Source organism: Copadichromis virginalis, linkage group LG5 (assembly GCF_057382275.1).
Source record: "Copadichromis virginalis isolate Kocher_CV1m ecotype Utaka linkage group LG5, C_Virginalis_male_GT1.1, whole genome shotgun sequence".
Taxonomy (NCBI): domain Eukaryota; kingdom Metazoa; phylum Chordata; class Actinopteri; order Cichliformes; family Cichlidae; genus Copadichromis; species Copadichromis virginalis.
In genome coordinates this window covers 41,790,438-41,815,364 of record NC_140622.1, presented here as the reverse complement: position 1 = coordinate 41,815,364, position 24,927 = coordinate 41,790,438, and the positions used below count along the sequence as shown (strand labels likewise).

The following is a 24,927-nucleotide window of genomic DNA, read 5'->3' as shown; positions in this document are numbered from 1 at the left end:
CTTCTGTTTTTCACTTTAAAAGCTTATTTTGGCGCCCTGAGTCACAGCGGCTAGTGCTGCATGTTTGATTCTGCAGATTTTTGCCCCCTGTGAAAAATAAAGCCTCAAATCAGAAGAAGTATTTCACTCCCTGGTATAATTCTCAAACACCTATCAAGCACCTATAAATACCTAAAGCAGGTAACTCGTAAGCTGGAGAGGAAATAGCGTGTCACAAATTTAGAAGATCATCATTTAGCCTGGAGAAATAGTTTGCTGCTTTCTTATAAAGCAACCATCTCCAACCTTCCTTTCATATCAAACATCCTTGAAAGAGTAGTTGTCAAACAGCTAACAGATCATCTGCAGAGGCTTATTTGAAGAGTTTCAGTCAGGTTTCAGAGCTCATCACAGCACAGAAACAGCTTTAGTGAAGGTTACAAATGATCTTCTTATGGCCTCTGACAGTGGACTCATCTCTGTGCTTGTCCTGCTAGACCTCAGTGCAGCGTTCGATACTGTCGACCATAATATCCTATTAGAGCGATTAGAACATGCTGTAGGTATTACAGGTACTGCACTGCAGTGGTTTGTATCATATCTATCTAATAGACTCCAGTTTGTGCATGTAAATGGAGAGTCCTCTTCACACACTGAGGTTAATTATGGAGTTCCACAGGGTTCAGTGCTAGGACCAATTCTGTTTACATTATACATGCTTCCCTTAGGCAGCATCATTAGAAGACATAGCATACATTTACACTGCTATGCAGATGACACCCAGCTCTATCTGTCCATGAAGCCAGATAACACACACCAATGAGTTAAACTGCAGGAATGTCTTAAAGACATAAAGACCTGGATGGCCGCTAACTTTCTGCTTCTTAATTCAGATCAAACTGAGGTTATTGTACTCGGCCCTGAAAAGCTTAGAAATATGGTATCTAAGCAGATTCTTACTCTGGATGGCATTACCTTGGCCTCCAGTAACGCTGTGAGGAACCACAGTGACACACACACACACACACACACACACACAGTGTGTGTGTTCACAGCCGCAGGTCTGACCTCAGCCGGTGCTCTCTCTCCTCTCAGGGTATCCCGAGCTGCCGCCGTCCTGCTGTCCGACCCCTGCTTCCAGCTCCACTCCATCCAGCACCTCCTGGGAGAAGGAGGTGAGTCCTCCAGCTCCTCGGCAGCCGTGGCCTCCAGCGTGCGTCCTGCGGTGGGCTCTCTGGGGTCGTCCGTGGCTGCCCCTGTCCCGTCGGCCGCTGGAAACTCGGGATCCTCAGAGCGCAAACACTTCTCCCTGCACGCATGTGAGTAGATGATCTTTGGTGGCTTTGGTGGGCGTGGTTACCAAGGTGGGGAAAATGTGACCGGTGGTAGCTGCAGATTTGTGCTTAGTAGGAAGTGATGTCACACACTGCTGTCATCTCTATGAGACACACTCCAGCCTCCGACCCAGCTGTCAGGGTGCATTGTGGGTAGAGCTACATGTACAGGACAGCTTCAGGCCTGGAGTCAGACCAAACAAACGTGTGCATGCAGTAAATAATTCCCTGTGCTTTTGCTGTCGGGATTACGGTCAGGGTGAGCAGCCAGGGAAAGGGTTACGTCAACTAGATATCCCCACAAGATATGAATATCCGCCGTGTGTGTGTGTGTGTGTGTGTGTGTGTGTGTGTGTGTGTGTGTGTGTGTGTGTGTGTGTGTGTGTGTGTGTGAGAGAGTGAATGGGCACCTCCCACACGTGTGAATGCGAGCGTCTTGCTTTGTGGTGGGAGCAGGAAGCTGTCTGCCTGCTGCTGTAATATTCACAATAACAGGTGGAGTATTGGAGTGAGTGTAAACACGCTGATGCCAGCAGCGCTCCAGAGCGAGATCAGCTGGTGCCTCTGATGTGGTCGGAGGTGGAGGCCTTCCTGAATCAGTGTGTGTTTGTCTTCACAGTGATGTGAGATCCTGAAAATAAAAAGATTCCCCCGGTCCTGGTTTCTGCTTCACCATCTGAGTGTGGAGCAGGCTGCAGGGGCCTGTAGCTGTGGGCTCGCTGCTCGTCTGTGATTGGAGATCGGGCTGCAGGGGCAGCTTCTCTTGTGCTGGAGTCTCGTTATGCTGGGCAAACACTGTGCGATTTTTTTCAGTCGCGCGATTCAGCTCCTGCTCAAACTGCACGATTGACTCGCAGGGGTTAGAGGTTCATAGGTCACGATGCAGGTCTCACACTATACGGCCCGATGCTCTGATGTGACCTGAGTGCTCACACTGTGCCTCCATAAAATGAAGGTTATAACAGAAGTTCTGTCGCTCTCCCTCTCTGTCTTTCACTCACACAGACACACCACCACCAACTTTGCTAAATTGCTAATGAAAAACATGATCAGGCAGCTGTGATTGAGCAGCATGTAAATCCAACTGTGTGACAAACTGCGGTGACACCCTCACGACCAAGCGATTGATGATCGGGAGCTGGTCGAGGTGTTAATCGCGTCTCGTTAACCCACATATACTACACGACGCACGATGAAGGCCAAAACGGTCGCACGACTCAAAAATCGGCTCAAAATGGGCCAAAAATCGCACAGTGTGAGCCCAGCGTTACTCGGAGGGCGTGCGAGGACAGAAACACGATGTTTGGTTTGTGCTTTCAGACTGAATCAGCTGGATGCTGCGCCAAGCGTGTGCTTTGGAAACGAGCCTGTAATGTTATTTGGACCTCAGAGTAATTGTGTTTGTGCTGCAGTGGCTTCTGTCATGATCACAGAGCTGTGAGTGCAGCTCAGAGGACAAACACTGCCTCTCGCTGCCACGCTTCATGTTTCAGGCAGCTTTGCTTTGCTCGATGTGCAGCGCTCCGACTCACCGGCCTTCGGGCTGTTTGCTGTGATGTTGGATTACAGCTGATAACTGATAACACTTTTCCTCTCTGCTGTTAGTGAGGCACAGGGTGCTGCAGGGCAGAGACAGAAGGAGAGCAGCAGGAGTGAAGGGGAAGCTTTAAAGATGGCAGTGAGGCCTGCTGTGGCGGTGTGCAGAGCTGCTGAGGGTGAAGTCTGAAGCTGACAGCCTGAGAGCTGGAGGCGCGCTGGCGCTGGAACCTGCAACACGTACGTGAAGGCGGTGTTTCGCTGTCGTCACTGAATCGGCGTGTGACTCTGTGGTAACATCACCCACCTCCTGACATGCAGTCGCAGAAAACGCCTGTGGCCTTATAGTGGAGCTCGCCACAGGGGATGGCCCAGTCGTTGTGACATCCTTATCCGTTGCCACAGCAATGCAGACAGTTTCCATGACCACGATGTGTGTCATCATGTAGAGGATATGTGCCTGGAAGGGAGGTGTCAAAATTAAATATCTGTCCCGAGATTATTGTAGCCAGAAAACATCAAAACGACACCGGGCCTTACCGAGCTCCCATAACCTGATTCTGGAATAACCTGAAATATTCTGGAATAAGGTCAGATACACGAAATAATCGGGATTAACCAGACATAAACACGACAGCCTGAATTGTAAAATAAACTGATACCTGCTGGAGTTAACATGAAGTCCTATAGAAACAGAATCTTTTTAACTGAGATGATGAAACTAGTTTAAACGCGATCACTGATGTCATTTACAGCTCCTCAGTGTGCCACAATGACACGCAGGGTCAGGTTAAAGGTTAAAGGTGCTAATACGTCTCTCAGCTGACAAACACCCTGCACGGCTGTGGGTCACCTCAGAATCAGAGAGACTTTATTTATCCCCACTTAACAAACAACAGAGCAGCACGATGTTGAAGATGAGGACAATAAGAACAGGCGATAAGAGTGAGATAATAAATACACAGTTAATACAGTTTTAAAATTAAAGAGACTGAAAGATGAATAAATAACTGTAAGTGACTAAAAGAATAAAGTGTCGGTTGTATAAGAAGAGAGTAGTTTATGTTTCTGGTCTCATCGGCTGGAGTTAAAAAGCAGAGCTGCTTTGGGGACAAAGGTGGCGCTCCTCCTCCGCTCAGTCCTGCAGGAAATGCAGCGGAGGCGTCGCCCAGAGGGGAGCCATTGAAATGCGGGGTGAAGAATGTGAGAGGGGTCGCTGATGATTTTGGCTGCCTGTCTGAGGCCTGTTGGCTGAAAACCTGCCAGAGTTCTGACAGGCCAATGATTGTAGAGCACGCTGATGCAGTGCGCTGCAGTCTGTTCCTGTATGAAGGCTGAGGGAGTGGAACCAGCAGGTGATGGAGAAGGTCGTGATGCTTTCCAGGAAGGCGTAGTAAAAAGTCATCATGATGGGGGTGCTGACTCCAAAGGAGTTTCCTAAGGAGGTGTAGCCGTTGGTGGCACCTCCTGAGAATCTCCTCTGTGTTGGCAGAGAATCTCAGGAGGTTGTCAAAGATGGTTCGCAGGTATTTGTGCTCCTCAGCTACCTCCGCTGGCTTCCCGTGGATGGTGGTGGTGACTGAAGCAGCCAGATCCCTCTGCCTGCTCGAGAAGGTCACCACCATCTCTTTGGTTTTGCTCACATTCAGTTCAAGTTTGAGCTGTCACACCACTCTACAAACTCCTGCAGAGCGGGCCCGTGGTGTTGTGAGGGCCTGACAGCAGTGACAGGAGAACTGTGTCGTCAGCATATTTCACCAGGTGACAGAGCTGTGTGGATCTGCAGTCATCAGCGTAGAGGATGAAGAGCAGGGGGGAGAGCACACAGCCCTGGGGGGAGCCAGTGCAGGTGGAACGGAGAGAAGAAAGAGAGCTGTTGACCCAAACTTTCTGAGTCCTGTTGGTCAAAAAGTCCAATATCCACAGGATCAGCTGATCATCAGGTGAAATCGGGAGGAAAGTTTAGTGGGCAGGATGTGAGGCTGCAGAGTGTCGAAGGCTGATGAGAAACCAGCAAAGTTTGGTGGAGGAGTCAGGGAGCTCCAGACGTTTGTGGATGCAGTCCAAGATGAAGAGTTTTGCATCATCGACACCTCTGCGTGCACGGTAAGGAAACTGCAGGGTCCATCAGGGGGTCAGTTGCTCTTACAATGTGCTGTTTTATGATCAGGTCAGCCACTAATCAGAAGGTCGGTGGTTCGATCCCAGGCTGCCTCCTGCATGCCAAATATCCTTGGGCAAGATACTAACCCCGTGTTTGCCTACTGGTGGTGGTCAGAGGGCCCGGTGGCGCCAGTGTCCGCCTCGCCTCTGTCAGTGCGCCCCAGGGTGGCTGTGGCTACAATGTAGCTGCCATCACCAGTGTGTGAATGTGTGTGTGAATGGGTGGATGACTGAATGTAGTGTAAAGCGCTTTGGGGTCCTATGGACTAGAAAAGCGCTATACAAATACAGGCTATTTACCATTTACCATGTTGTCCGTCTCAAACCTGGTGTAGAAAGCGTTGAGGTCGTCAGGGAGGGAGGAGGGGTTGCTGCCCTCCACCTCAATGGTTCTGGAGGTGGTGACCGCAGCATTCACAGAGGCCATGGTTTTGAGGCCCTGCCAGGCTGAGTGGAGGTCCCCATGTTTTTATACATGTCCGTGAGCAGCAGCTCAGAGTGGGCGTGGACGTGCCGGTTCACCCTGTGACAGACAATGAGCAGTTCATCACACACCTGCTGAACACCTGAACAAGCAGAACACTGAATGTCTCTGCTCCAGAGCTCAGCGCCCTGAAACAGAAGTACCTGCTGCAAGCTCCTATCGTGACAGAGGCACGGCGCGAACACGCAGAGCAAACAGACGACGACATGAATGAGAGGGTAAACAGGAGGTGATAAAGACGGAGCATCGATGCAGCAGAGGGAGGAGCTGCGTGGACAGCTGCGATGTGCTCGTCTGTCTGTAAGAGGAGTAATGTTCACCCTGCCAGCTGCCCCGGGCCCCAGATTGGCTCCCGGCAGGGGGTCTGTGACAACATGAGCCTCTGGATGCTCTGACCTCTGACCTCAGTGAAAACAGGAAGTTAATTTTATTCCTCTCAGAGTCACAGAGAGCAGGAAGCAGGGCGGGGCTACTAGTGATTTACTGGTCAAAGGTTGATGAAGGTGATGATGACGATGAGCTGGGTCATGTGCAGCCTCGCCGGCTGACCTTCATCTGTGCGAGCAGGTTAACGATGATGATCTGTGGTAACGTGATCGAGAGCGCACACCATGCTGTTCCCAGTACAGAGCTGCACACACACAGGATTATTCATGGCACCAGGGAAACCCGAGCAGTCAGCTCATTGATCAGCGATCAGCATTATTGATGGCAGGGCTCGGTCTGAGCAGCGTGGGCGGTCCGAAGCTCCTGCAGACTGCGTGAGACGTCGTAGTGAAGCAGAGCTCGGAGCTTCCTCGGTGCTGGCTGGATCGTGCAGATGTTTCAGCACCGCTGCGTCTCACACTGATGCTGTGATTCATGAGGTGGAGGTGCTGTGGGCTCTGCAGCTGATTCTCTCTGAAACGCTGAAAGGTTATTTTGGCATCTGTCACTCTTCCTTCATCCCTGCCCATCTTCTCTCGTCCATCCTGCATCTTTCCTGCCTGTCCCGTCGCTTCTCCTCTCCGTCTCCATCCTGAGTCGCCTATTTCAGCTTTTCCTCCGCCCTGATGCGTCGGTCCCGTCTGCAGGCCCAAATCAGCCTCTGCTTTATCAGATATTTGCTGTAGCAGCTCGGCAGGGGTACCTAATAAAGTGGTGCGTGATACAGATCTGTGTGCGTGTGTCACAAAGTGGCAGAGATATTTGTTAGACCAGCAGCAACCATAACCACATACCAGGAACGACAAACGTGCTCATGTTGGAATAAACATCGTTTACTGCTCGTTTGTCGCCTGTAGATGAACTGACGTGGTGGAGTTACTCTACATGAATATTCAGGTTCAATGTAATTTGATTACAGAAGTGATCAAGACACAGTGATAGTGGGAGGAGCCAGGACACTCGGTTTTCCTCTTTCAAAGGTGATCAGAGAAATATCCAGATGTCATCAGCTCCGTGATCCATGCTACACCTGTCCTCACCTGTCCTCACCTGTCCTCCTCCCGTTTCCTCTGATCGTAACTTTGTGTTTCAAGCCTCCCCCCCCCCCCCCACCACCCTACACACTCGCACACACACACACACACACACACACACACACACACACACACACACACACACACACACACACACACACACACCTTCCCTGAAAGCATGTGTGTGCTCACATGTGTGTGTTACATGTTTGTTTCATGTGTGTTAATGTGAGTTGTGGTCCATGCTGTGTGGTGCTGGGCATGCTGGGTTGACTACTCTGTGTTTTGTGGGTTTGTGCGGGTGGAGGCCGTTAATCTCTGGATGTTTTATGGATGAGAGCAAAGCGCAGCGTCGGTGATGTGCGTCTCATTAACATCAGACTGTTTACGCCGTGCTGCAGATTTATTTAGCCAATTAGACTCTGCAGAAGAACAACAACTGTGTGTGTCTGTGTGTGTGTGCGTGTGTCTGTGTGTGTGTGCGTGTGTCTGTGTGAGTGTGTGTGTGTGTCTGTGTGTGAGTGAGTGTGCGTGTGTGCGTGTCTGTGTGTGTGTGCGTGTGTCTGTGCGTGTGTGTGTGTGCGTGTGTGTGTGTGTGTGTGTGTGTGTGTCTGTGTGTGTGTGCGTGTGTCTGTGTGAGTGTGTGCGTGTGTCTGTGTGAGTGTGTGTGTGTGTCTGTGTGTGAGTGAGTGTGAGTGTGTGTGTGTGTGTGTGTGCGTGTCTGTGTGTGTGTGCGTGTGTCTGTGTGTGTGCGTGTCTGTGTGTGTGTGCGTGTGTGCGTGTGTCTGTGTGTGTGTGTCTGTGTGTGTGTGTGTCTGTGTGAGTGCGTGTGTGTGTGTGTCTGTGTGTGTCTGTGTGTGAGTGTGTCTGTGTGTGTGTGTGTCTGTGTGTGTGCGTGTGTCTGTGTGTGTGTGTCTGTGTGTGAGTGAGTGAGTGTGTGTGTGTCTGTGTGTGAGTGAGTGAGTGTGCGTGTGTGTGTGGTGTCTGCGATGAAGAGTTTGAGCACATGCCCCAGCTTCACTTCACTGGCTGCCATTTCTTTCAGGATTCATTCTAAGCTCTCCGCGGCGTCGCCCCGCCTCCTCTCTCTGAGCTGCTACAGCTTCACGCACCCACCCGCTCTCTCAGGTCAGCTGATCAGCTGCTCCTGCATGTACCCAGGACTGGGTAAACTTAGAGGAGATCGTGCTTTTGCTGTAGCAGCTCCCAAACTGTGGAAAGATCTCCCTTTAGAGATTAGACAGGCCTCGTCACCACCTGTTTTTAAGGTCACTCTTGAAAACCTACCTCTTTACCCTGACCTTTGACACCATGTGAGATGTTCGTTTATATTTTTTTAGTTTTATTTTAGTTGTTCATAGTTGATTCGATGCTGTTCTATCTTGTTTTCTTTTTAATATAGGGCTGTTTTAATTTTTATGTATTACGTGTTTCATTTATTCATTTATTTTTGCTGTTTTCTGTTATTCTATTGTTTTTAACTTATTTTCTGTACAGCACTTTGGTCCTGTGCTGGGTATTTTAAAGTTCTTTATAAATAAAATTGGATGGGATTGGAAGACCAGTGAGCACGTCAGCTGCAAACTAACATCAACAACAGTTCAGTGTTTAAGCTCCCTCAGGTCAGCAGCTCAGAGTTTATTTGGCTTTTATTTGTATGTTTCAATATTAATCAAATTGAACTGAGACAGAAAAATGTTTCAGAGTAAACACAGTGTGGTCCACCCCACGCCCCCCTTTAGACTCGCCCCTGTTGACGTCCATGTAAACCAGAGCGGCTGCCGTCAGCCTTCACCAAGCTGTCATTTAAACCTGTCAGAGTTCAGTTCGTCTGCGTACTTTAACACTCCTGGAGTTCAGATTGTTCTGTGTGTGACACAAACGGCAGTGGGCGGAGCTACAGAGTAGCTTCGATGGAGCTGCAGCCAGTAAAACCTCTGATGGTGAGATGAGATCAGAGGGCCTTTATTTGTCAGTTGCAGCTGCCACAACCGAGATGACAGACCTTGCCGACCGTACATATGACACACATCACATTGGGGAGACAGGTCAGGCTAGGTAGCAAGGAAAAAAACATGGAAATGTGTAACACAAAAGGCTAATACGGGAATGCACAGACATCATCACACCATAACACAAAACACAGACAAGCAACATGGGAGAGTGTTCCGGTGTGTACAGCTGATCTGGGAGCGCTGCAATCTTCGATCGCGCCTCCAGCTGATCCGCTGTCCACATCAGATGGGAGGTAAGCGTTGGAGGAGGCGATGGTGGTGGTGATCACGGGACCAGCTGCTGTTCTCTCACCGTCTCGGTAACAGCTCCGCCTTTCCGCGGTGTGTAAATAGACTCCGCCTCCACGTTAAACTGCCAGCGTCATCATCGCTGCTGCTGTGTGCGTCATCCACTCGCTGCCCATAGATACGTTTGTACTGCAGGCCTGGCTTCAGTCGGTCAGTAAATGAAACGCAGCATTTCTGTTAATATTTTTTAATATTGAGTTATTCCAATCACTCGAAGACTGGTTGCAGCGCTACACACACACACACACACACACTCATTCTCTGGTATCTTGGCGTGGTCCCATCAGGACGCCCTGGGTCATTGCGTGAGTGCATCGTTGGTGCCATCTGTTGCGATTCTCAGAGTTTGTGTTGGGACTCAGAGTTTTGATGTGTGGAGCTCCCGGGCCTGCCTCGAGTTTCAGAGGTTGTTGACTGATTGTTAATTCTAATTCCTGGAGCTTCCGTTACCCCTGTGTTTCTTGTGTTTCATGTGTCCCCTGTGTTTCATGTGTTTCTTGTGTTTCATGTGTCCCCTGTGTTTCTTGTGTTTCATGTGTCCCCTGTGTTTCTTGTGTTTCATGTGTCCCTTGTGCTTCTTGTGTTTCATGTGTCCCCTGTGTTTCTTGTGTTTCTTGTGTCCCCTGTGTTTCTTGTGTTTCATGTGTCCCCTGTGTTTCTTGTGTTTCATGTGTCCCTTGTGCTTCTTGTGTTTCATGTGTCCCCTGTGTTTCTTGTGTTTCTTGTGTCCCCTGTGTTTCATGTGTTTCTTGTGTTTCTTGTGTCCCCTGTGTTTCTTGTGTTTCTTGTGTCCCCTGTGTTTCATGTGTCCCCTGTTTCATGTTTCCCCTGTGTTTCATGTGTCCCATGTGTTTCATGTGTCCCATGTGTCCCCTGTGTTTCATGTGTCCCCTGTGTTTCATGTGTCCCCTGTGTTTCTTGTGTCCCCTGTGTTTCATGTGTCCCCTGTGTCCCATGTGTCCCCTGTGTTTCATGTGTCCCATGTGTCCCCTGTGTTTCATGTGTGTCTTGTGCTTCATGTGTTTCATGTGTCCCCTGTGTTTCCTGTGTTTCATGTGTCCCCTGTGTTTCATGTGTCCCCTATTTCATGTGTCCCCTGTGTTTCATGTGTTTCATGTGTCCCCTGTGTCCCCTGTGTCCCATGTGTCCCCTGTGTTTCATGTGTCCCCTGTGTCCCGTGTGTCCCATGTGTCCCCTGTGTTTCATGTGTCCCCTGTGTTTCATGTGTTTCATGTGTCCCCTGTGTTTCTTGTGTTTCATGTGTCCCCTGTGTTTCTTGTGTTTCATGTGTCCCGTGTTTCTTGTGTTTCATGTCCCCTGTTTCTTGTCTTTCATGTGTTTCTTGTGCCCCCTGTGTTTCATGTGCCCCCTGTGTTTCTTGTGTCCCCTGTGTTTCTTGTGTTTCATGTGTCCCGTGTTTCTTGTGTTTCATGTGTCCCCTGTTTCTTGTCTTTCATGTGTTTCTTGTGTCCCCTGTGTTTCTTGTGTCCCCTGTGTTTCTTGTGTCCCCTGTGTTTCATGTGTCCCCTGTGTTTCATGTGTCCCCTGTGTTTCTTGTGTCCCCTGTGTTTCATGTGTCCCCTGTGTTTCATGTGTCCCCTGTGTTTCATGTGTCCCCTGTGTTTCATGTGTCCCCTGTGTTTCTTGTGTCCCCTGTGTTTCATGTGTCCCCTGTGTTTCTTGTGTCCCCTGTGTTTCATGTGTCCCCTGTGTTTCATGTGTCCCCTGTGTTTCATGTGTCCCCTGTGTTTCATGTGTCCCCTGTGTTTCATGTGTCCCCTGTGTTTCATGTGTCCCCTGTGTTTCTTGTGTTTCATGTGTCCCGTGTTTCTTGTGTTTCATGTGTCCCGTGTTTCTTGTGTTTCATGTGTCCCCTGTTTCTTGTGTTTCATGTGTCCCCTATGTTTCATCTGTTTCTTGTGTTTCTTGTGCCCCCTGTGTTTCATGTGTCCCCTGTGTTTCATGTGTTTCTTGTGCCCCCTGTGTTTCATGTGTCCCCTGTGTTTCATGTGTCCCCTGTGTTTCATGTGTCCCCTGTGTTTCATGTGTTTCTTGTGTTTCTTGTGTCCCCTGTGTTTCTTGTGTCCCCTGTGTTTTTTGTGTTTCTTGTGTCCCTTGTGTTTCTTGTGTCCCTTGTGTTTCTTGTGTCCCCTGTCCCCTGCCTCTGTCTCAGTGTTTGTTTTGTCCCTGACGTGTCGCTGCGTGTTCTCGGTGAGCCTGAGCCTTTGCCGTGTGGACCCTGGAGTCTGTGTGAGATTCCTGCCTCCCTGGTTTCTGCTTGTTGAACAGCATTCAGTGTTCAGGGCTCAGTGTTTGTTCCCGAGTCTGCAGGCTGCTGTTTGCTCGGGAGTCCACAGGACCAACCCTCAAATCTGCTCATCCCGGGAGAAGCCACTGCTTCTGTTGGGGTGAGGAGGTGACAGCGACTCCATCATCATGGAATAAAGTCGAGCAGGAGCTCACCATCTGTGTGACGGGTGCTCGGCTGCTGCGCTCCGTCACACGCTGCTGCGTGTTGGGTGAAGCTTGGTTCCACCTTCGGGCCATCACCTATGGTCCTCTCTGGGAGGGACTGACAGAACGGACCACAGGTGACCGGCAGGTCGTCACAATCCACCAGGAGGAGATAACCTGCTCCTGTCGCTGCAAGGCAGCTCCACCTCAGAACAGGAGAATGGGTGGATGCTGGTTAATGTGAGCAGCTTCAGCGTCTGTTGGTGAAGAGACTGAGAGGAGAGCACATCCTCCACTGAGATCTTTCTTTGTCATTTTAAAAAGATCCGCATCAGCTCACAGATTCATCGGCTTCTCCGTCTCGCTCCACCTCGCACCAACTTTCATCACATGCAACCGCCGGCGTTCTCCTAATCTTACTGACGGCGTGCAGTCTTATGATCTGAGGTCTGTTGGAGCTAACTGTAAAGGGTCCTTCACACAACGGCTCCACCAATCAGCACGCTGAAGAAACGGGAACACAAACGTGTCCACGCAGAGTCACACAGCGAGGTGGCTCCTCGCAGGCAGCAGAGGCCTGTGATTGGACGGAGCTGCTTAAAGGCCCGCTCTGCGTCTGTCGTGTTCCAGGTGAAGGTTAGTTGGTTTATGGGAGATGATGTTTCTGATAAACCTCCAAACAGACCAGATCTGCAGGGCGCTGCCTGTGGATGCTGCAGACGGTCCATCTGTGTCTCAGGTTCTGGTGACGTCCTGCTGTGTCCTGCACACATCAGCTCTGCTGGTTGTAACGTTTCACTGCAGATCAACATGGCAGCCGTCCAAGCAGCCAGTCTCACAGCCTGCCCTCAGCTGAAAGAGGATCTGATTGCGGCGGGGGGGACAAATCGAAGGCCATAAAGTGAGAGGGTGGGGGGGTGAATAAATGGAGGGCAGGAGTTAAAGGAGAAGCTGTGCTCAGCATGTTCAGTCTGTGACTGCAAGCAGGAGTCACATCTGTGAGGAACAGCTCAGAAATCAGAGTTTCAGTCTGGAGCACCAGCAATGTTTGTGGCTCCTCCTCAGAGCATGGAACAAACGCTGTGCTCATTCATGGAAGCCACAACGAGCCACTAAGTGCACTCGCGTCCATCTTTGCAGGGTAAGATGTGCCTGAAACCGCAGAGCTCCAACTGTCCTGAATCTCTGCAGCACGATTGGCTCATTAACCTCCTGATTTGGTTGCCTATTAGCTTGTTAGTTGCAGGGGTGGGACATAGATAACCATTCAGGTGGAGAGAAGCTGATGATTTACCATCGATCTGTGACCCCGCCCTTACCCGAGGCCACAGACGACAGCAGAAACGAGGCGTGAGTTTAACAAATCGATTTTAGTCTGAATAACGGGATATCGATCAATTAAGTCCTGGGTCGATTATTATTGGCAGAAACACCTGAATCTCAGCTTAAAGCTCACAAAACTATTTCAACAACCACCAAACAGCTAAAACAGTAAATGAGAGACGGTACAAACACGTGGACACAGAGCGTGGATCGTTCACCCGACGGCACGGACACGCCGTCGGACTGAAAGCCCGCAGCTCACAGGTTCTGATGCTGCAGTTTCGTCACTGTGACCAAAACTGACTGAACCAGCAGCACAAGAAGATCAAACTACGCTTCACGTTTGATAAACGTTGTATTTAATTCGCTCTGACTTCCTGCACAGCTCCTGCTATGTTGATTCATGGTTTTTGATCGACTGCAGAATATTTTGCTTCATGTTTTTCTGTTGTGATGCTTACACCTCTGATGGTTATGCACTGATAAATGATCAGAATTATAACATTTCTGGCTGCCCGAGGCAAAAATCGAATGGGGACGTTCTGAATCATAACGGAGTAAGTTGTATAAACCAGAGATGATACTCAGCAGAAACGAGCTTCGTCTGGACGATGGCTCGGCTCTCAGCGAGTGTCCCCGCAGCCGTTTCCTGCTTGGTGTTCATTAAACACACCGTGTGATTGGTTTGGTAGTTTGTTGGTAGGAGTTCTCTAAAAGTTCAGAGCGAGGCGGCTCAGAACGAAGTTCAGCAAAGTCAGGTTTTCTCTGTGTTTGCTGGTTTAATAAGTGCTCAAACCCAGAGACGGATTCACCGCGGTGGTTACCAGCCGGGCTCTCTGCTTCAGGCTCTCGCTGCTGCTGTTGTTTCTGAGGTGATGGAGAGTAATGTCCCGCCCTCAGCGCAGACTTACAGGAAGTACTTCAACATAATCCTGTAAGTTTTGGAAGGATCCTTTGACACTGCGAGCTCAGGCAAAATGAGATATTAGTTTCATGTCTTCAACGATCTGCATCACACCTGTACAGGTCACCTCTATGTTTACAAACTAACGACATCGCAGAGTTTAGTTTCCTGATGTTTTCACCACATCCAATCAGCTCTCCTTCCCTGCAGAGATCCTCACATCAGCCCATGAACAGCCCTGTTTGTGTCCCCCACAGACACAGACTACATCAGTGAGGAGGAGAAGCACAGGGTGGAGCTGATGTTGGCCTTTCTCACCGAGGAGTCCAAGCAGGCTGCAGCCAGCACAGCTGTAAGTACACCTGCACCTGTCACACCTGTAAGCACACCAATGTAAAAAACATGGACGTGGCGATGTGACCCGTCGCTCACAGACCTGGTTATGGTTCTGCATCCACAGACTTCATGAGAGCCTCACACAGGCTCAGGTACCTGCTGTTACTGATATGTAACAGCAGCCATTAGGGCGGGGCCATATCATACCGTTCAGGGTAATATCAGTGTAATGTTGGGCAACGACAAGAAAATGAAACATGGCGATAGAATATGGGTAAAACGCACATGCGCAGTGCCTTTGTTTTCATACACACATGGTGGAAAAAGCATGGCGGCGACGGAGAATAAGAAGGGCGAAAGCGGATCGTTGAATGAAACGGATGAACCTGAACTGGTTTGTAAAAATGCTGCAGCTTCACTGGTGTGGAACTGGTTTAGCTTTCGTCCGTCAGATTCACAACAAAGCACTATTTTTGGTAGCGCATGCTAGCGGGCCGCCGTTATTACCGTGTTGTTTGGAAAATACGGCGCACTTAAAATCAATCCTTTGATTTTTCTGAAAGTCGACAGAGCCCCTTATAATCCCGTGTGCCTTATGTATGAACTCTGGTTGTGTTTACTGACCTGGAAACGATTTTATGTACACGGCGCTCGAAAATCTGTCAGATGTTTCAGTACGACTTTGCTAAGCTACGAAGCCGCACCGCTTGATGGATTGTCGGAGCATTACGGCTATCGCAGGCGGAGCCTCGCGGAGTGATACGTACTGTGCTTCAGCATAATGTTACCGTACTGTGTGTGTTTAACCTCTTTTAAAGTGTTGTGGATGTTATACATGGTTATGCTGAGGATGTGTCGGCCAGTTTCCACTGAAACGCCTTTTGGTTAAACTGTCAGCGAGGAATTTGCACTGTTAAATGTTTTTATAACTTTAATGCAGATAAAAAACAGCTGCTTGTTGAAGTGGAAATACATTGATGTTGTTTTGCACTAATAAAGTTGAGGAGTTGTAAAGTATTTTGTCTCGCGTCAGTTATATCGTTATCGCAAATTTTCAAACGTATATCGTGATAAATATTTTTGGCCATATCGCCCTGCTCTAGCAGCCCTATTATTGGTCACATGATTCATTAAAAATGCCCCAACACCGCACACACAGTGCAGTTCAGGTGAAGCTAGCAGACAGCTAGCAGCTACAGGCACCTGGGTCACCATCCACCTGTCAGTCACAGAGGCCACGCCCCTAAAAAAAACTTTAAATATTGAGCTCTAAAAAGGATTTACTTGTTCAGGAAGTGAATTCTGTCCAATGTGGAGCTGCTGACAGCGGCGACACCACGAAGCCGCTTCTTCTTCTTCTGTTGCTATTAAGGTGGAGTTCTGGCAAATGCATGGGCTCGTCCTTTTATAGCGCCAAAGCACTTTCTGCTGCACCACCCACACACCACTCACAGAGCTTCCATCTATGCCTAAGTGCTGTCTAACACACACAGATGGACATTGGGAGGAGCTCGGGGTTCAGTGTCTGTGGTTATTGCTGCTGGTTCTGGGACGTGCGCGCTCTGCATGTTTGCATAAAGCAGGCGCAGTAAACTGTTAGAATAGAGACGTTGTGTTTGAGACGTTGGTATTTATTTATAGCTGCTGAGACTCTTTAAACCTGCTGATGCTGATTGTGCGCTCACAGGAAAACGCCGCTGCCTGTGTGAGGACTAAAGTAAACCTGAACACAACAGAAGGACCTCGCTGATCAATATATAATTAGTCTGTAATTAATAAGTGATGAAGCTGACCTGACCATAGCAGATTAAAAAGTTAAAGTTTGGAAAAACGTGATTGTGAGAGAAAGCCATTTCCTGCGAGGTGTCTGTTCGTCCTGCTCGCCGTCTCCGTGGAGAAACCCGATCCTGGACTCTCCCCGTTGTCTCCACCACAGAGTTGGCCGGCTGAAGTGGAGGATTTATTATTGATAAAGCAGGAGAAGCGCTGCGTGTAAATCACTTTCCTGCAAAGTCATGCTCAGAGAACCGGAAATGAAATAAGAGCCAAAATATTATTAGAAGCTGGTAATGAAAGCACAGCGTTCAGTCAGCCTTCAAAGACGGAGACACCGAGGACGTGAAAAATGGAAAAGAAAGCAGAGTGTAAGTGCCGCCTGAGGTGGATTTCCACAAACCCACTAATGGCTCTCTGCTCTCGTTCAGCTGCGAGTAGGAAATGACTTTTGCTAATGTGAAGTTATGCTGCTTGTTTGGAAAGTGTTCCTCAGTCCAGACACGCCGACAAATGTTAAGTGGTTTCAAGCTGCAGCGTGTTTTTCACACAAAGCCTCGAAGTACACTCGTCTCCCAACAACACACACCTGAGAACGTCAGATATCTGATTACACACACACACACACACACACACACACACACACAAAACAAGCTTGACACTGTTTGTATTTCCCTACGACGCTTTAATAAGTGGTGCTGAAGATGCTGCAGACGAGGTCTGTTATGGGGAGTGATGACTGCTGAAGGGTCCTCTTTACGGCACAAAAAGGATTTGTTTGGCAGCATTCGTCAGACTGACCGAAGTCCAAGGAACTCAGTGAAGATCTAAGAATCAAACCTGTAGGTTACAGGAGCTGGGAACGTGTCTGCAGAGACACGATCATCATTTCAAACAGCTGTACGTGAGTTTATCCAGATGTGCCGTCACATCGTAACCAGCTTCCTCGCGACGAGAGGAAATTGGTTAGGATGTTCAGGAACAATTGAGGAATAACCGAGACTCAAACCTGCCACGAAGCTTCCACGGTCAAGCCAGTTTTACGTCTGAGAGAGCGCCGACCAAGAAAGAAGCTGTCGCCCACGTGGGCGAGCCAGAGGCAGAAGAGGCTCGGGGCGGTAAAGGGAGACTGTGTGAAAACTCTGACGCTCCCGCTTCAACAGCAGAGGGTCTCCGGGCAGACCATCGCCGTCTTCGTTGTGGAGCGAGGCTACAAACCGCTGCTGTGTTTCTATGTGCCGCATCATTTCCTGTTAAACTCACAGGTCACGCTCGAGCCAGACACGAAGAAGTAACCGAAGCATTTTACACCAGATGTTTCTGAGAAATTTGAGATGTAAGCGCTTCACCCAGAAAAACCTTTTCAAGATTTATGTAACCACAACTTTGTATGATCGTTTAAACATTTATCAGGAGAACTACAAGTTCTTCTATTTTTAAAGAGTCTTTGCAGGCGCAGGATGTTTGAAGCATCTTATTCTGGGAACAGTGGGAGCGAGGCAGGTGTGGTCCCAGTTATCTCTGAGGACCAGACTAGACGCATGAACACGATCACAGAAAAGCTTCGATCGAAAGTTGTTTATGTGATCTGCAAACAGTCCCCACGTCTGTGACGCAGCCTCTCGGTTTATCAGCACGAGCACTCTGTGCAGGTACGGCCGCTGGGTCGCCGCCTCCTTCTGTTGGGGCAGGGCTACTTTCCGCTATAAACACGCCCCTTTCACACAGTGGCGCTTTCTTCAAAAACACTGTTTGCTGTCTGATCACAGCTCACCGAGGCCTGTTGTCATTCGCCGTCACACATTCACACTGAGAAGCACCAAAACAGAAAAATCACGTAGCACCCAGGCTTCCTCGTAGACCCCAAACAGGTGTGGAGGTGAGTCTGACTCTGGTCGTTCTTCATTTGTGTTGTTTGTGGAAACGCACCGCTCTCTCAGATGGCCCCGCCCCTCCCTGAGCCTGGGTCTGTGAGCGCTTTGCTCGTACGCAGTCATCTGATTGTTGGGTCTTTATAATAAAGAGCGCTTTGAGGCGACTGTGATTTGGCGCTAGATAAATAAAACTGTGTAGAATTGAACGTTGCAGTTTTTCCTGCGCGCTGTGTAATCCTGCAGGAATTTATTACCATCACAGAGCTTATCGAGCAGGATTACCCCGGTGCAGGGAGGGCGGGCACCACCTCTGCAACCTCCTCACAAAGAGTTACGTCTGTGGAATATGGTGCTTATCTCCGTGGCGATGCAGGTGGTTATTAGGTCAAAGGTCAAACCTTCATGGCTGATCGTTTTTCTGTGACTTTCAGTCTGGAGTGTGGAGCCTATAAAACAGGAAACGAGCGAAGCACCAGTCAGCGGTTTTGCTTTCGGCGCCGACTTCCCGACAGTTTGCAGCAGATTGATCAGAGCACGTCCGGAGTTTTTACTTCACCTCAGAATAAGTGGAAAATCAGTCGCTGAGACAGGACATTATTCTCATTATTACGACACGCTGCGTGAGATAAAACGAGGTTTGGTCTGAGTGGACCTGAGCTTCCACAGAGAGGTGGGTTGGCACACGGCTGCTGGCTCTCTGATACTCACACCTAAGTCTTTGCAGCTGGAAGCAGCGATCGTTCTTTTCTTCTCGCGCGTCTTTAATGGCAGTGGAAACTTCTGTCATAATGGATGCTGACTTTCCAGGTTTCAGAAAGCCGCGGTCGCAGAGACGGCCTGCCAGCACAGCCCTGCAGACGCCACTTTCAGCTGCCCGTGTGAGATTAAATCATCAGGCTGTTTGAAAAGCTGTCAGGGCGGTTAGCTGCTGCTGTCCATCGATCGCTAAAGCACGCACGCACGCACACACACACACACACACACACACACACTCTGACTGCTTTCTTTGTGTTTGCTGATGTTTGCCAGGACAGCACACAGGATGTCAGGGCAACCAGCTCCATGGAGATGGGTGTTAAAGCTCCAGTGATTATCCTGTGTGTGTGTGTGTGTGTGTGTGTGTGTGTGTGTGTGTGTGTGTGTGTGTGTGTGTGTTAAATCTGCAGTGTTTTACAGCTGAGAGCTGCTCAGGTTTGGACTTGATGTTCTGCCTGGTCGGTTTCGTCGTCACAGCGTGATCATGGTGTTTGATGTTCGTCTGTGAGAGGTCGTCACCCTGAACTGTGACTCACAAGTAAAAAACACTGAAGAGTAAAAACCAGAGTGGAACGTGTTCAGTTTGAATCTTGACCAGTTTGATCAGGTTGGTCAGGACCAGTTTCCACCTGACTGAGTCACATGATTGTAACCAGTGACGCCCTAAAGAAAGCAAATAACAGTAAAACTAACTTATATTTGACGGTTTGTAGCCTTTGATGGTGTGATGCTAACTAGAACGTTATATCGTACGTATACAAACGTAAAGGAAACAAGCGAACAGCCGGGCTAACTGAAGCTAAACTGCAGGGAAACCACACTCGTCTCCAGTTCAGAGGAACCGTGTTTGCTCTGTGTTGGATGTTGCAGTTTTAACACCAAAGGCTTTCAGAACCTTCAACAGGTCGTGTATTACAGTGCACTGCTCAAAAGCACCACCAGAGGGCAGCCAGGTGAACGATGAGCAACATGAACCAACAGTGTTTACGGTGCTTTCTTCATCCTTCTGTATTTATCACCAAGTTATCTTCAAACAGTGAATAATGAGACACTTTGGGAAAAACTTTGATGGTTTTAGGACGACATCATGTTGTTTATGTGCAGCAGAGCTGCACTGAGTACTTTCAGCAGGACCTCTGTAATGGAGTAGTTTGCAGTGCAGTACTTCAGTTTGACTAAAGGAGGTGAAAATAAGCTAAAATCTTCTTGTGGTTTCTGTGTTTTCACCGACTGCAGACGAGCCTTCATCGTGACTCCGTCTGTGACGATCGCCTCCTTTCAAAGTAAAATAAGACTTTAAACAGTAAGTCTGTGTCTGTACTTGAGCTTTGTAGGAAACTTTATTTACAAATGTACATTATAATTTAACAAAAACTAACAACGACACATCCTGGTGTGTCATGAAGTCAGAGGCTGACATTTCTTTCAGCTAACGATCCGATCAGCCCGACATCCTGTCTGCGTTTATATTTACACGTCAGCCAGCTCGCCGTTACAACCGCCGATCCTGATTGGTGGAGCAGCGTCAGAGGAATAACAAGGATTTCATATTCTGCTCACAGGAATTTTCACGTTTCCTCGCCTCCTTCACGCGCCACCGGCTGCCTGAACTTTGACCTTTCCAGCAGAGACGCCGTGTGTTTCGCTTTGCATGAGGCGCTCATCGATGGCGGGTTAAAGCCTGATTGTTCTGCTTCTGAACCGCTGATGCATGATATTAGACTTTTCAAAGGACCCTTCATAAAGGTGTCCTCTTCCTCACCTCTACGTTCTTCTTCTGTGGTTACAAACTGGGGACAGAGACCAGCTCTCATCAGTAGACTTGTAGTCAAGACGGAGACAAAAACGTCTTTAAACTGCAGCCAGATGCTGCTTCGGTTACGGGTCTCAGGCATATCCACGTGTTTTTGCTTTCGCACAGCCCTCCTCACCGCTGTCCACTGTCTCACTTACTGAGAGGACCGACGCACGCTCCACTTGACTGTCTCGTCCATCACCCTCTCTGTTTTTCACACAATGATATTATCCTATATCCTCGCATGTGATTGGCCGCAGTATGGAGTGATTGGAGCATAGCTGCGCCGCTGTGTGAGAGCTGAGCAGCCAAAGGGAATTAAGTGAGGAGCGGCTCTCGCTCAGTGGGAGTCGACTCTGATTCACTGCAAAGCGCTCTGTAAGCACGGCTCTTAGAGCTGACGCTTTTGAAATGACACATTATCGAACGTTACGTTGCGTGTCATGGACGCTGTCGACCACGTGTCGATCTGAGACAGCAACACTGTCTTTATAGAAGACTGGCCTCGAGACATCCAACTCTATGTTTAAGGTGCGTTTAAACACGTGACCTTTGAACTTAATTTTCAAAAAGCGGGCACCACTACCTCGGTACGCTCGTGTTGTGTTTAATGTTGTGATGATGAAACTGACTGTACCTGAGCAGCCAATCAGCACTGGGGATCAGATGAATGCTGAGGACAGGATGCCGGCGACAGCGTGACTGCAGTTAAACGTCACTGTTCTGCGTACAGGTGCGTCAGGTCTCAGGTCACTGAAATCACACAGGCGTTAAACCTTAAATCAGAGCTGCAGTCGTTTTAACTAAATACTACAAAAGTTTCGGTTCGTGTGTCTTTGTTTTGCTGTATTTTTGTATCTGTGCTGCGTTGAGTTTACGTCAGTGGAGGTAAAAGCTCTGAGCGCGCTCGTGCTCCATGCTGGCACCGCCCCTTTAGATGAAGCCTCCAGTTCAGCTGTGGTGAGAAAAGTTTCAGACTGTGTGGTTGAGTACTGGCAACGAGCTGAAGACCTCGAGGTCTGAGGCAGAACCAGGTTCAGGGAGGGGCGGGGCCATCTGCTGTGATTGGTTGGGGTGAGAGAAGGAAGACAGGATAAAGACATGCTGTGGAAGAGAGACAGAGATTAATAACAGATATGATTCAGTGCAGAGAGGTCTGTTAACACATAGTGAGTGAAGAAGAAACACCCAGTGCATCATGGGAATCCCCGGCAGCCTACATCTATTGCAGCATAACTAAGGGAGGATTCAGGATCACCTGGTCCAGCCCTAACTATATGCTTTAGCAAAAAGGAAAGTTTGAAGCCTGATCTTGAAAGTAGAGATAGTGTCTGTCTCCTGAATCCAAACTGGAAGCTGGTTCCACAGAAGAGGGGCCTGAAAACTGAAGGCTCTGCCTCCCATTCTACTTTTAAATACTCTAGGAACAACAAGTAGGCCTGCAGAGCGAGAGCCAAGTGCTCTAATAGGGTGATATGGTACTACAAGGTCATTAAGATAAGATGGGGCCTGATTATTTAAGACCTTGTATGTGAGGAGCAGGATTTTGAATTCTGGATTTAACAGGAAGCCAAAACAGGAGAAATCTGCTCTCTCTTTCTAGTCCCTGTCAGGACTCTTGCTGCAGCATTTTGGATTAGCTGAAGGCTTTTCAGGGAGTTTTTAGGACTTCCTGATAATAATGAATTACAGTCGTCCAGCCTGGAAGTAATAAATGCATGAACTAGTTTTTCAGCGTCACTCTGAGACAGGATATTTCTAATTTTAGAGATGTTGTGCAAATGGAAGAAAGCAGTCTAACATATTTGTTTAATATGTGCGTTGAAGGACATGTCCTGGTCAAAAATGACTCCAAGGTTCCTCACAGCGTTACTGGAGGCCAAGGTAATGCCATCCAGAGTAAGAATCTGATTAGATACCATATTTCTAAGCTTTTCAGGGCCGAGTACAATAACCTCAGTTTGATCTGAATTAAGAAGCAGAAAGTTAGCAGCCATCCAGAGTAAGAATCTGCTTAGATTTCTTCCTTGTGAGTCTGTTGAGCATCAGAAACTGGACGGGTGAGTGTTTGTGTCGCAGCTGCTTCATAAGAGCCTGAAGATTATACTTCATCTTTTTTTATTCGTCTTAATTTTTGAGATTTTTAATTATCTTAATTTAGTTTTTAAAAAAGATGTTTTGTGGAGCTGAATACTTTCTGCTCTCCGTCCTTCCATCGATGGGATAATGAAACCCAAACACTCAGTGACGCCTGAGCGGATGGTCGTGTGCTGCCTCTGCTCTCTGTGGAAGTCATGATTGCTCCTCATCATTAGCATCATTATCCTCTGTCATCTGTTCCTCGCTCGCTCTGTGGATGCTTGCTTTTCTCTCCTCCTCCCGCCCCCACACTTCTTTGTTTTTGCCCCATTTTCTCCTCCTGTGGTATTTTGGACTCTCGGTCCACTGATGACATCGGCCGTCCTCCTGTGGGCCTCGCTGCCCTCAGACCGTCTGCCGTCAGGACTCAGATTTGCACACATGCAGCCTGCAGGCCACATCAAAGCTACCACCCCACACACACCGCGTTTCTGAGTTTCCTGTGACAGATTGTGGTATTTGTGTTATTTGTGCGCTACTCAGCGTCTGTGACCCGACAGCTGCTTGATGGTCGTCTGCAGAAAGCTTTAAGTGTCTGTTTTCCTGCCAGGACAGCACGGCTGCAGATTCCCTCAGAGCGCGGTTTACACATCCAAATATCGATCTGATACCAACGCTGGTATTGGCAGTTCGGGTCCTATCACACAGCAGTCGCCTGAGAGTGTTAGAAAAACCAGTCACAGCCGAACATCTGAATTGTAAGTTGCTAAAAATCAGGTGATCACCTCTGTCGTCAGATGGAGTCGCCGAGGAGACGTCGCTCTGCTGACCTAAACTCTCGCTGCTTCGAGCTTGCAGACGATGATGGTGTCTGCGGGTCGGTCTGCAGAGTGAGATTTTCACTTCCTGTGATGTGACTGTAACACATCAGTGCAGCTAAATGCAGCATGATTAACAATAGTCTGAGGAAATTATGTTTTTAGATCTTAGTGATACATTTATTCCCAGAGGCTCGGCTCAGCTCTTTATTAAAGATGGAGCTGCCAGCCAGGAAGACAGAGGAGGTTCGTGTGGAGGTGGACATGCAGAGGAGGCTGCTGGGATTGAGGCAGATGATCCTCTGTGGCGCCCCCTAAAGGCAGCAGCTGGAAGATGAAGAACTCTGCGGTCGTTTGTTATCTTTGCGTTGGTTTGTGCGTCTGAGCTTCATGGTGTCGGCTGTGCAGACACGTGTTTGAACCGTCCTCGCTCCACTGTAAAAAGTTTGTGTATGTGTGTCAAATTACTTACATACAGAATACATCTGCACTGTCTCACATCTATAAAAAAGAAAAAGACCCTTTAGACCTGGCTTCATACAGACCGATCAGTTTAATTAATGTAGATAATAAGATAGTTGGAAAGATTTTAGCAAGACGCCTGGAAACAGTTCTACCAACAATTATATCTCAAGACTAGGGATGGGTATCGTTTAGGTTTTATCCGATACCGGTGCCAAACCGGTACTTTTGAAACGGTGCCGGTGCTTAAAGAATGGAGAACACAAAATTGGTCCAAAAACCTCTCATGTTCAGCTGTTTTTTGTAAAAAGATAACAATGTTAGCCTTTTCTGCAGCTATGGGGCATATATGGCATCACTCTTGGCTGGAAGCAGTGCTTAAACAATGGAAAAAACACAAACTTTGTCCAAAAACCTCTCATGTTTAACTGTTTCCCACTTTTTCTTTGGTCATTTTAGCCTTTTTGGCCAGGGTGAAGGGAGCATCTGCCATCAAACAAGAAGACAGCCGCATGTAGCTATGATGATGTTTGCTAGTTCACCTTACATGCATTAATGTAATAACGTGGTTAGCCTACTCAACGTAAATTACACACGAACAACATGAAGCTACTCACGCAGAGAAGAACGGCTGCTGCTGCATCATCATCCTCATCATTTCTGCTACACTGGCAGGGCTAGGGGGCAGGACTCTCCTCTTCGGGTTCTTGGGGGATGTTGCTAACTCCGGGTCCGATAACAGGCACCACACCCGCAGTAGATGTGCTCGGTGTGAGGTCTCGCGGCAAGCTATCAAATACGGCGCATTTCTCGGCTTTTAAAAAAAACGCTATGCGTCGCCAGGTGTTTCATCGGATTCGAGGTGTTACCTCCTTTGACAGTATCACAGTATCAGCTTAAAGCACTTGTTGCTGCTGAGTTTGCATCTTTTGCTGTGAAGTACAGCCAGACTTTGACCGCTTCGCCTTGGACATTTTTAATCTGTAGCTCTGCTCTAACAGAACGTACGTACCTGGCCCCGCCTACTATCCTCGGAAACGTAAAATAATTGGCTAGAATCTAAAGTGTATCACAGCTCAGGAAAATAAAGCACC

The 24,927-nt window shown here is 48.5% G+C and overlaps 1 protein-coding gene across 1 annotated transcript in view; it reads left to right on the top strand.

The window, feature by feature from the left end:
* rnf123 (ring finger protein 123) overlaps positions 1-24,927 on the top strand; it is a 110,864-nt gene that overhangs the window by 70,586 nt on the left and 15,351 nt on the right. Inside the window, exons 37-38 of the mRNA XM_085457837.1 lie at positions 1,075-1,298; positions 14,198-14,292. Of these exons, the coding sequence (XP_085313963.1) occupies positions 1,075-1,298; positions 14,198-14,292 (319 nt within the window). The remainder of the gene's footprint in view (positions 1-1,074; positions 1,299-14,197; positions 14,293-24,927) is intronic.